Here is a 13275-nt window from a genome sequence, read left to right on the forward strand (position 1 = left end):
TATACGTCAATGATGTCGCTCTTGCTGCTGGTGATTCTCTGATCCTCCTCTAAATTGTTATTACTTTGCCACTACAGCCTTTATCTTGGCCAGGTCACAGTTGTAAATGAGAACTTGTTCTCTACTGGCCTACCTGGTTAAATAAAGGTTAAATAAAAATACATTAAAAAAGTCCACTGTATTTTTTTATGTTTATACAAATAAATAATAATCTACATTAAACTCATAGATCATTATTTCTATTTTGGATTATTAAAAAAATAGTTTAAAAAAAATCAATGTTTATTGGTTGCGTACACAGATTTGCAGATGTTATCGCAGGTGCTGCGAAATCCTTGTGTTTCTAGCTCCAACAGAGCAGTAATATATCTACTAATAAAAAAAACAATACACATAATCCAGAATAAAATAATAAATATGTTTTTTTAAGGAATTAAGAAATATCAGAACAAGCAATGTCAGAGACCGGAATATAAATATATACATACAGTATAATGGTGTGTAAAGACCGTATGGACAGTATATGAATAGAAAAGGTGTGTACAGCAGTAGTTATATAGGATGAGCTATGACTAGAATATAGTGTATACATATAAAGTTGGTAAAACATTATTCAATTGACCAGTGTTTAATGACTATGTTCACAGGGCAGCAGTCTCTAAGGTGCAGAATAGAGTACTGGGTACTGGAGGCGGGCAGGGTACTGGAGGCGGGCATGGTACTGGAGGCGGGCTAGCGGTGTCTGATGGCCTGGAGATAGAAGCTGTTTCTCAGTCTCTTAGTCCCAGCTTTGATGCATCTGTACGGTCTCCACCTTATAGATGGTAGCGGGGTGAACAGGCTATGGCTATTGTGGCTGAGGTCCTTGATGATCTTCTTGACCTTCCTGTGACACTGGGTGCTGTAGATGTCCTGGAGGGCAGGCAGTGTGCCCCCGGTGATGCGTTGGGCTGACCACACCACCCTCTGGAGAGCCCTGCGATTGCGGACAGTGCAATGCCGTACCAGATGGTGATACAGCCCGACAGGATGCTCTCAATGGTGCACCTGTAGAAGTTCGTGAAGGTCTTAGGGACCAAGCCTCCTGAGGCTGAAGAGGCATACAGTGGGGCAAAAAGGTTTTTAGTCAGCCACCAATTGTGCAAGTTCTCCCACTTAAAAATATGAGAGAGGCCTGTAATGTTCATCATAGGTACACTTCAACTATGACAGACAAAATGAGAAAAGAAAATCCAGAAAATCACATTGTAGGATTTTTTATGAATTTATTAGCAAATTATGGTGGAAAATAAGTATTTGGTAAATAACAAAAGTTTATCTCAATACTTTGTTATATACCCTTTGTTGGCAATGACACAGGTCAAACGTTTTCTGTAAGTCTTCACAAGGTTTTCACACACTGTTGCTGGTATTTTGGCCCATTCCTCCATGCAGATCTTCTCTAGAGCAGTGATGTTTTGGGGCTGTCGCTGGGCAACACGGACTTTCAACTCCCTCCAAAGATTTTCTATGGTGTTGAGATCTGGAGACTGGCTAGGCCACTCCAGGACCTTGAAATGCTTCTTACGAAGCCACTCCTTCGTTGCCCGGGCGGTGTGTTTGGGATCATTGTCATGCTGAAAGACCCAGCCATGCTTCATCTTCAATGCCCTTGCTGATGGAAGGAGGTTTTCACTCAAAATCTCACGATACATGGCCCCATTCATTCTTTCCTTTACACGGATCAGTCGTCCTGGTCCCTTTGCAGAAAAACAGCCCCAAAGCATGATGTTTCCACCCCCATGCTTCACAGTAGGTATGGTGTTCTTTGGATGCAACTCAGCATTGTTTGTCCTCCAAACACGACGAGTTGAGTTTTTACCAAAAAGTTATATTTTGGTTTCATCTGACCATATGACATTCTCCCAATCCTCTTCTGGATCATCCAAATGCTCTCTAGTAAACTTCAGATGGGCCTGGACATGTACTGGCTTAAGCAGGGGGACACGTCTGGCACTGCAGGATTTGAGTCCCTGGCGGCGTAGTGTGTTACTGATGGTAGGCTTTGTTACTTTGGTCCCAGCTCTCTGCAAGTCATTCACTAGGTCCCCCCGTGTGGTTCTGGGATTTTTGCTCACCGTTCTTGTGATCATTTTGACCCCACGGGGTGAGATCTTGCGTGGAGCCCCAGATCGAGGGAGATTATCAGTGGTCTTGTATGTCTTCCATTTCCTAATAATTGCTCCCACAGTTGATTTCTTCAAACCAAGCTGCTTACCTATTGTAGAGTCAGTCTTCCCAGCCTGGTGCAGGTCTACAATTTTGTTTCTGGTGTCCTTTGACAGCTCTTTGGTCTTGGCCATAGTAGAGTTTGGAGTGTGACTGTTTGAGGTTGTGGACAGGTGTCTTTTATACTGATAACAAGTTCAAACAGGTGCCATTAATACAGGTAACGAGTGGAGGACAGAGGAGCCTCTTAAAGAAGAAGTTACAGGTCTGTGAAAGCCAGAAATCTTGCTTGTTTGTAGGTGACCAAATACTTATTTTCCACCATAATTTGCAAATAAATTCATAAAAAATCCTACAATGTGATTTTCTGGATTTTTTTCTCTCATTTTGTCTGTCATAGTTGACGTGTACCTATGATGAAAATTACAGGCCTCTCTCATCTTTTTAAGTGGGAGAACTTGCACAATTGGTGGCTGACTAAATACTTTTTTGCCCCACTGTAGTTGCGCCTTCTTACCAAGCTGTCTGTGTGAGAGAACCATTTTAGGTTGTCAGTGATGTGCATGCAGAGGAACTTCAAGCTTTTGTCCCTCTCCACTGCAGCCTTGTTGATGTGGATGGGGGGATGCTCTCTCTGCTGTCTCCTGTAGTCCACGATCAGCTCCTTCATTTTGTTGACGTTGAGGGAGAGATTATTTTCCTGGTGTCACTCCGCCAGGGCTCTCCCCTCCTCCCTGTAGGCTGTTTCATTGTTGTTGGTAATCAGGCCTACCACTGTTGTCGTCAGCAAACTTGATGATTGAGTTGGAGACGTGTGTGGCCACGCAGTCATAGGTGAACAGGGAGTACAGGAGGGGTCTGATCACGCACCCATGTGGGGCCTCCGTGTTTGAGGATCAGTGTGGCGGAGGTGTTGTTGCCAACCTTCACCAATTGGGATCGGCCCGCCAGGAAGTCAAGGACCCAGTTGCGCAGGGAGGGTTTCAGACCCAGGGCCCTGAGCTTAGTGATGAGCTTGGAAGGCACTATGGTGTTGAAGGCTGAGCTGTAGTCGATGAACAACATTCTTACACAGTAAAAAAGTGGGTGTAAAAATTTGTGTTGACTTATTTTAACCCGGGATGAGTATTTACAACATTATGAGGAGTCAATGAGCTATAGTGTTGGAGTGTAAAATTATGCAGTCATCGCAGTGTAATTCAACTCAATTCAGTGGAATGAAAAAACATGCCAATCCTCTGCTGTGGTTGTGGATGATCATTATTTCAACTTACTTGTCAACGCAATTGCTCCAGCACATCCTCAAATAATCAGGTAAGTAAGGTCAACAACTAATAGCAAAGTTTTCACTTTGACATTTACTTAATTATAGAGTAATAGCCTACTGATGTTAAACCAGTGTTAAATATTATTACACATTTATGTGTGAATTTTAACACCATTTTGAGTCAAATTAATTTTGAAAATGTGACACTACCTGTAGAGTAACATTAACACTATGTAGACTGGGACCAAATGTAATCTGAAACAGTGTTGAATTCAACTCTATTGGAGTTAAATTAACACTTTTATTTTGACTGTGCACAGTGAAAAAGGGGGTGTAAAAATTACAGTATTGACTTATTTTAACCCAGGATGAGTATTTTCAACATTATGAGGAGTCAATGAGCTTTAGTGTCGGCATTAAATCGGAGTATGAAATTATGCAGTCATTGCAGTGTAAATTCAACTCAATTCAGTGGAATGAAAAAACGTTTGTTTGAATTTTAACACCATTTTGAGTCAAATTAACTCTGAAAATGTGACACTACCTGGAGAGTAACTTTAACACTATGTAGACTGGGACCAAATGTTATCTGAAACAGTGTTGAATTCAACTCTATAGGAGTTAAATTAACACTTTTATTTTTACTGTGCAGAGCAACAGTGAAAAGGCAGAAAGAAACAGAAAGACATTTATTGATTGTGATATTTATGTGTATCACATTTGATATGGTATCAATTAAGTAAGCAATTATGTTCCGAATGTATACGCCTGGTCACTACCGAAACGCCTGATATATTGCCACAATAGAGACAAAGTGACAATTTAAACATCTAACGACATAACTAATTAGATGCATAAGTAATTCAATCAATCAATAGGTTTCAGATTCATAAAATCAACATTGAACCTTTTACAGAGAATAATAGAGATTATATTTCTATAAATGAAATTGAAAGGTTTTGAAAATCTGGTTAAAAATCATGTTTTTCCTATTTTGTAAATGTTGTGTGCAAATAACGTTTAAAAGGTTAATCAAAATGATAATTACTGTGCATGGTTCTCCCTTTGCTGCAACTATCACTATGTTTCGGTAGTGACAAGTTTAGTGGGCTGGAATTCAGTACATTATTTCAAATATGCAATACAAACAAAGTGTGTGAGTAGAAGATATCACAGGAGGTTGGTGGCACCTTAATTGCGTAGGACGGGCTCATGTCAAGGGCTGGAGCAGAATAAGTGGAATGGTTTCAAATACATCAAACACATTGGCTCCGTTTTAGCCATTATTATGAGCCGTCCTCCCCTCAGCAGCCTCCACTGATAGATATGTCTATCTGACACACAGTGTGTTGTAAGACATGCTTAAAGTTTTGGAGAAATAGGATACAAATGTAAAAAAAAAAAAACATTTAACCCCCAATTTGCATCACTTCTGTAGAATGACCCATATTCACTGAGAGTACAACACATTAAGAACACTTGCTCTTTTAATGACACATACTGACCTGGTGAATCCAGGTGAAAGCTATGATCCCTTACTGATGTCACTTCTCAGATGAAGGGGAGGAGACAGGTTAAAGAAGGATTTTTAAGCCTTGAGACAATTGAGACATGGACTGTGTGTGTGTGTCATTCAGAGGGTGAATGCAACTCAATATTAGGAAGGTGTTCTTAATGTTTTGTACACTCAGTGGACCCTGGTCAAAAGTAGTGCACTATAAAGGGAATATTGTGCTATTTAGGACGCAGCCTATATGAAACTTCCTGCAAAAGCAGACATGACTGGCCTGTCTAAGAGAAGTCTCAACAGAAGTTATTGAGTTAGTCAGCTCTGTCCCTTCTGTACACTCAATTGTCCTGGGAGTAGAACATTTGTTCCCCCCCCCCCCCAGATCTATTACAGCCTAAACCTGAGATGAAACAGGGATGGTGTGTGATGGGGAACGGCCTTCACAATGCGCACGACAGGCAGGCAGGGAAGGGCTTTATTGGAGCAGTATGTAAGGAGGACTGAGGAGGACTGTGTGTTCAGGTGCTGGTCCAAGCTGGGCTGGGGCTGATGCTGGGTCTGGGCTGGCAGGGAGACGCCACACACACAGAACCGGCCTGTATGGAGCCATCAGTGGGTGTGCAGACGGACAGCTGGTATTAATATCACAGGGTGCTGGTCTGAAGGGCCCTCGCACGGCACCGATTCCGTTTCACTAGATTTAATGAATCCCATTCACTGAATCATGCGATATGGAATTGGCACAGGGCTAAGCGGTGACTACACGCTCATGTCTTCCAGCTCCAGAAAATAAATGTCATTCATTTCAGCTTGGACACAATGGACCGCTAACTACCTACCTCCTCTTCTCCCTTATAGCAGCTAGGAACACTGCATAGACATGTTGTCTTTTCCAGAGCAACAAAGGACAATACAAATTAGAATGATGTTGTGGTCCCTAAAATAAAGACAGAGGATCAATCTGCAGTTGCAGCCGTACATCCCGCTGGGCTAGAGTGGTAACTCCCCTATTACACAAATAGTCCTGCAGCTGTGTACTAGCCCCCCCCCTATCTCAGATACCAGTGGTATCAGCACGGTATGTGACCTGGGTCACTGTTCTGTTCACTCCTCTGATGACACCCCTGTGTGTGTGTGTGTGTGTGTGTGGTGTGTGTGTGTGTGTGTGTGTGTGTGTGTGTGGTGTGTGTGTGTGTGTGTGTGTGTCTTTCAGACATCCGGGAGACAGCGTTTGTGTACGCCATCACAGCAGCTGGGGTGACCCACACGGTGACTCAGGCCTGCAGTATGGGGGAGCTGCTGCAGTGTGGCTGTGAGGCAACCAGGAGCAGGGCTCCCCCCCGGCCTGCCTCCTCCTCCTCCTCCACCACCACCTCTGGCGAGGGAGTCAAGTGGGAGTGGGGCGGCTGCGGAGACGACGTGGAGTTTGGCTACGAGAAGTCCAAGCAGTTCATGGATGCCAAGAGGAAAAAGGGCAAGAGTGACATCAGGACGTTGATCGATCTCCACAACAACGAAGCAGGACGACTGGTAGTGAATTCACTTTTCTTTTTTTAATAAGGATTGTGGCACTCCTTTTGTACTTTTTAATCCTTTATTACAAAGGGTAGAGATAGAAAGGAAATAAAGCTGAAAGGGCCCCTTGCTGCCAGTGGTACAATGTGCTCCAGAAGCAGCAGCTTCGAACACTAGACCATCCCAGGCTGTGAATTAACTTTTTATAATTCCCTCCAAACACACTCATCTCCTATCTTTTATTTTACCTGTGCTGATTTAAGCAAAAGTACAAGCAAGCATACATGTCAAATGTTTTTTATTATGCTCACGATCATCAAGTGAAATTCTTTCATTTATTTGTATGGCTTTTTTAGAAACAAAGTTGAAAATTAGGCCTAAGTGCTGAAAGTATTCATTGTTTAGCTGAATGTTCCTCTTTTCATCAAATGCATCATCCAAGACAGCCTCTAGCTGTAGTTCTGTAACAATGTAAACTGATATTTTAACAAGAATCATATTTCGGATAAAAGAAAACAAGTGTGAGCCTCAGTTTGTTTTCAAGGCTTTAAGGCAAGTAGCTACTAATTTTTCTCCTTGTAAAACTTTAACGTTTTCAGGTCTTTGTTAAAGACTCAATACAGTACATGTATGTTGAAAACGTGAAATATTGGATTCACAATGGCCTCCTTGTTGATAGGAAGAGAGGAGCATTGCACTCAGTTAGGAGGTTGTCTGCTCTTTTGAGAAGCTAATTACAGGTTATTGCTTTGAATTTCCTGGGACTTTGCTCACCCCTGTCAGTATTGCTTCATCACAGTATGTTACATTGGCACACAAGCCAAAACCTTTCCCAAGGGGTCAGAGACAGGTAAATGGGGAGGAGTGGCTGTGTAGTTGGGCCAATTATAGTCTCAGGAAGACAGGTTTTGAATTAAAAACAAGAAGAAAAGGTTGCATACATGTAGAATAACAACAAAGTGAGGTTAAAGACTTAGGAGGTTAGAACTCTGCATGAAAAATGGGTTAATTACCTCAATTGTAACTCAATGATCTCTGTTCTGATGTCAAGGCCTGTGAGCTCTGGGAAGGCCAGAGGCCGGTTGGGGGTGGGGGAGGGGATACATTCCTTCTGAACTGTGTCTGCTTTAATCTCACCTATCTATCTCTGTGTCTTTACTACAGGCGGTGAGGAATTATATGAGGACTGAATGTAAATGTCATGGCCTGTCCGGGTCTTGCACAATCCGGACCTGCTGGAAAAAGATGCCTCACTTTCGCGAGGTGGGTGATCGCCTGCTGGAACGGTTCAATGGAGCTTCCAAGGTGATGGGAGGCAATGATGGCAAGACCCTGGTTCCCGTAGGCCAGAACATCAAGCCTCCGGACAAACAGGACCTGATTTACTCGGCCGAGTCGCCCGACTTCTGCTCGCCCAATAGGAAGACGGGCTCACTGGGCACGCGGGGCCGTATGTGCAACAGCACAGCCATGGACGTGAGTGGCTGTGACCTGCTGTGCTGTGAGCGTGGCTACCGGGACGAGACGGTGGTGTTCGAGGAGAACTGCCTCTGCCGCTTCCACTGGTGCTGCGTGGTGCAGTGTAAGAAGTGCTCGGTGAGGAAAGAACTCAGTCTCTGTCACTAGCATTACCATAGTGAAGCTGGGTTGGTTTCAGGCCTGCCCTCTTCTGCCTCACACGAAAGATGCACTGAGATCATGCTCCCACTGTTCAATTCAGGAGCACGCTGAGAGATTAGTATCTTATCTAGGATCATCTTGGACAGTCAGCTGCAGTAACTCTTCTCTCAAGCTGTAGAACAGTCCAGAATGGCCACTACTCCAGTGCTCACCACGTAGAGCTCTATGATCCTGAAACGGAGGCTCTTTTAGGCTCTTTTTCTAGAAACCCACTGAAGGAACTTACCCAACAATTGTTCCAGCTCTCCAGAGTGGAATATTGAAGGTCACATCTAAGGTTAAAAGTAAAATTTCAGCTCCGAGAACGCTCTAGAACAGAATGTTTGGTCCCATCTCATAGAAGACAATCAGATAGCTTGGTACCATTCTCAATCGTCGGTACGGAGGTCGTTGCCTCTAAAGCAGTGGTTCCCAAACGTGTTTGCACAGTGACCCACCTCAAGCCTTTTGCCATTGAACCAGAAAATAGCATAACAACTGTTTCTAGCCTCAAACCCAATGCCAATACCCTCTAGGAACATGCTACAACCCACAATTAGGGAAACACTCTTCATAGTCAGTTAACCATGTAACTACAAGTGGGGACTATTGTAACAAAAGCATAATGACTTTTGGGTGTGGAAAATAAGACTATGGTCTTGGTAATAAGATAGTAAGCACATCAGCATGTTACGTTTCTATATACAGTAACTGGAATGTTATGAAAAAGGAAAATGGACATGCACTACATGGAATACAGGTATCAAGCACAAAACATATGAAAAAGGGAAATGTGGGGGTTATTTGTTTGGAGGACGAACCCCATCATGTTTCATGGTGAGGAGCTGAACTGACACCCGAGACTATTATTTATGAACATTTTATGACAAGACTACTCATAGTGATTTAGGTGAGGAACGTGCCTACCATCTCTCTGAAAAGCACTTTGGATATGGGAGCTGTCTATGTAAACCATATGTTACATTGGTTGTTGTTTGAGTAGCTTGCAAATGGAGAAACGAGTTGCGACTTTTTTTCGGATGAGGTGCAGTATTGAGAAAGTATAATATTATGTTTATCTGTTTAATATACAGGGCTTTTGTATGCACTTTCAATTAAAGCATTTGTTGCGTATAGATTTGTTACATATAGTCATGTTGTGCAGAATGGCCATTCCACAATCACATACAATGCTGACAATGAATCCATCCATTTGTCTCTTTGATAAGTCAACTCGCTGAAGTGAGTTGGATGTCAGGAAGCCCATTTCTTTTGACTCTCTGCCTACGTTCTTCGGAATATGCAGATCAGATCTCTGCTCATTTTTATGGGGGAAACAAAACCTATCTTCACCGTGATTAATAATAACAATTACTTATGAAGCGTGTTGTACCCAAACGAGCTGTACATTTTCACTTTTTACGTGTATAGGTCTAAGGTATTTAAGTGTACTGTGTCTTACCCTTCTTTTAGAGTATGTTTTTGTTGCTACTTACCTTTCAGGGATCTGTAAGATCTTTTGTTGGGCAAAAGAGAGAGAGAGAGAGAGTACAATGAGGGATGACATCGCTACAATTTATTGCCAATATGCCATGGTTTATGACCAGATTATTCCTTGCCAGAGGGTTCATCGTTAATATTGTTACCATGACAGTGGGTACACACTGCACAAGATTACTCTATCCTCGGAGCTACTAGTCCTGCCTGGAGTCCGCACCATTAGATTTTTCATTTACATAAATGATGTTTTTGTACAAAAGCACATCACGTTAAGGGAGAAAAACTTGGTATAATGGAACTATTCTGACTGAGCTCTGCAACAATATTAGGCATACTTTACGAAAGCAGTAGAATTGACCACTTTACCTTGTTAAGTTTGGGTTGCAGTCGACCAAATTAGGAAATCAGACCAAATGTGGCTATTCCTATGTCAGATACACTCAGTGGCCAATTTATTAGGTTCACCGAAAATGGTTCGCTCCTACAGAGTGAGTCACGTGGCTATGGCTTGCTATATAAAGCAGGCAGACGGGTATTGAGGCATTCAGTTACTGTTCGATTGAACGTTAGAATGGCCAAAACTTTGAGTGTGGCATGATCGTTGGTGCCAGGCACACCAGTTGCAGTACCTCAGAAATTGCCGGCCTCCTGGGTTTTTCACGCACAACAGCGTCTAGGGTTTACTGAGAATGGTGCGACAAACAAAAAAAAACATCCAGTCAGCATCAGTCCTGTTGGGGAAAATAGCTTGTTGATGAGAAAGGTCGAAGGAGAATGACAAGAATCGTGCAAGCTAACAGGGGGGCCACAAACAGACAAATAACGGCGCAGTAGAACAGTGGTGTTCAGAACAGCATCACGCAACGTCCAACTTGTCACGGATGGGCTATTGCAGTAGATTCCACTCCTATCAGTCAAAAACTACAAGAAGCGGCTCCAGTGTGCATGCGATCACCAACACTGGACAACTGAGGGTGGAAAAACATTGCCTGTCCCGACGAATCCCGTTTCCTGTTGAGTCATCAGGATTTGCCGTAAGCATTATGAGTCCATGGTCCATCCTGCCTAGTGTTAACGGTATATACTGGTGGCGGTGGTGTAATGGTGTGTGAAATGTTTTCCTAGCAACGTTTGAACACCGCACCTTGTAGAATCCATGCCCCGAAGAATTCATGCTGTTCTGGAGGCAAAGGGGGGTCTGACCCAGTACTAGATGGGTGTACCTAAAAAACTGGCCATTATATTATCCCCATAGAGCAACTTTAGGACTTGTTGGGCTGCCAGGAGTTTTTCGCTGTTACTGTATGTATGTTTAAACAGCCCTTGTCAAAATGGAAGAAAGCTGCTTTGACGTTTTCTTGATTCTAAGGGAAGACACAATTTCCAAGTTTTGAAAACATGATTTTGTCAGGGCATGTTGAATGATCTGAAGAGAATTCGTCAGCATTTGTTTGGATTCAGAGACAGAATTTTGACTTTCATAATTGCTTGTTCATTGATTAAACGTTTGTATTCTACAAAGTTCATTTCATATCCATGTTGTTATTTTCCAGTTACAGTATGTGTAGAAATTGGAATGAATTGACAAGTGAGTTTCTGCACTTACTATACAAATAAAAAGTCAACTGTTCTCTCTACTCTTGATTTTTGGGGTATTTCATTTTTAAAATATTTTTGTTGTATTTGATGTGAACTACATCAACTAACTTTTTTAGACCAAGATAAAGCAGAGATTTAGATTCATTACCCTTGTATAAACTGGTAGATTTATAGAAACCTATGTCACTTTTTCCTTCCATTGACCTTCAACACATCGTGTAAGTGTTATTCTAACTGGTTGACTTCATACTGGGTCAGGGTTGAGGGTTTCACCTCACTCCCAATGACCATTCTCTAAAAGATATTTTCGACACTTCTGCTTCAACTATATCCTTTTGCCACTCAGCAACAAAGGTGTTGTTTTTAGTTATTTATGGTGTTGGGGAAAAAAACCCCGCTGTATTAGTTTGAGCCTTGCAAGTCGACACAAGTTCATATTTTCCAGGAATTCACATTGCAGCGGAGCCAGCAGTGTTGAAGGCAGAGGTAGGCCACAGACATGGAAAGCGCCAGGGGCGCTCTCTCCTCAAGCTGCCACGGCTCAGCAATGGTAAAGTCAGAGGAACTGCATAGACAGTAGATAGATTTATAGAAGCTCTGGTATTAATGTGGCTGCCTCTCTCGCTCTCCCTGCCGTGTTTCAATGAAGAGGTGTACTATTCCACATGTCCCCCTCCAAACAGTGCCCTGAGGAATGCGGTGTATTCGGAGATCTGTCTGTCTTTGCCCGCTGATTGTAAAACACACAGAGACATTAATGAAGGCCTGCCACTGTAAGTGGATATATGTCATGAGGCAGACAGTCATTTCCTTGGATCAATCAGACCAATAGGAGTCCTCCTGGGGTAGCGTCTGGTTATCGTAAGGGCAATGAATGAACTCCCGGTGGTCTAGTCACTGAGCTTAGAGGTTATCATTAAAGGTGCATAGGTCTTTAGATACTAGAACTTTTGTCTGTGTCCCAAATGGCACCCTGTTCCCTATCTAGTGCACTACTTTTGTTCAGGACCCATATGGCTCTGGTCAAAAGTAGTGAGTGCACTAAATAGGGAATAGGGTGTCATTTGGGAAACATGTTTGTCACAGAGAGTAGCTGTCAACATGAAATCCTCTCAAAGCCAGTTAAATTTACTTAAATGTGAATCTCTTCTTGTTCGTCGCTAAGAACAAAGGAGAGAGTGCGAGCTAGAGTAACTGTTACAACATAACACCATAATGTTCTGTGAACTTTTGTGAATTTCTCTTGCTCTTCACCGAGATGCTATCGACTATAAATCCACTCACAAACGTTGTGTGAGATTTGATCTGATCCTAATCAATCTAATTATAACCCACAGAGTGTAAACCTCCGTTCTAGCAGTGTGTGAGCGCTGTGTTTGGATGAAACAATGATATTCACGAGCGAGACGTCCCGCTGGAGCTGGAAGTTCAGCTGTTGTCTGCCTGGTGGACTGACTGAGAGGGGCCCACCATGGTCCATGGCATTATACTATGTGAGTAACACAATTACCTACATTGTATCGTTACTTTGGCTGGATGAACATACAATTGAGCACTCTTTGTTTAGTAAAAGTAGACCTCCTTGTTATCCTTTGCAGTAAAAACATTGCTGCTTGGTCGGGGGGTGATTGAGGAACCTGCTGTTTTAGGTTGACTTGGCAATGCCTGTTCAAAAGAAAACAGGCTTCAGGACAGTCACTCCAGGACTGTGTCAATAAACAATGTTGTTTGCGAACACTCCACACGGGAATTCCCTAATGGAGTTGTCTCTGTCCGGAATCAAATGTTGATTTCACTGTTTGAGTACATCCCTCTTGTTGAGTATTTATGATACAGTATATGGTTCAGTTGTATGGAGTCCTGGGGCCGTATGTGTCATGCGTCTCTGAGCAGTAGTGCTGATCTAGGATCAGGTCCCCCTGTCTATGCAATCTTATTCATTGTGATCTAAAAGGCAAAACTGACCTAAAATCAGCACTGAGATTCAGGGCCAATTTAGAGGACAGTATGATCTTCT

General features: G+C 42.7%; 1 protein-coding gene across 1 annotated transcript in view; it reads left to right on the forward strand.

The window, feature by feature from the left end:
* The window catches only part of LOC106586152 (protein Wnt-6-like), a 34331-nt gene extending 23035 nt beyond the window's left edge, over positions 1 to 11296 (forward strand). Inside the window, exons 3-4 of the mRNA XM_014173056.3 lie at positions 6199 to 6515; positions 7665 to 11296. Of these exons, the coding sequence (XP_014028531.2) occupies positions 6199 to 6515; positions 7665 to 8126 (779 nt within the window). The 3' untranslated portion in view covers positions 8127 to 11296. The remainder of the gene's footprint in view (positions 1 to 6198; positions 6516 to 7664) is intronic.
* Positions 11297 to 13275: the final 1979 nt, after the last annotated feature.

Source organism: Salmo salar, chromosome 25, assembly GCF_965601325.2.
Source record: "Salmo salar chromosome 25, fSalSal1, whole genome shotgun sequence".
In the NCBI taxonomy this organism is placed as follows: domain Eukaryota; kingdom Metazoa; phylum Chordata; class Actinopteri; order Salmoniformes; family Salmonidae; genus Salmo; species Salmo salar.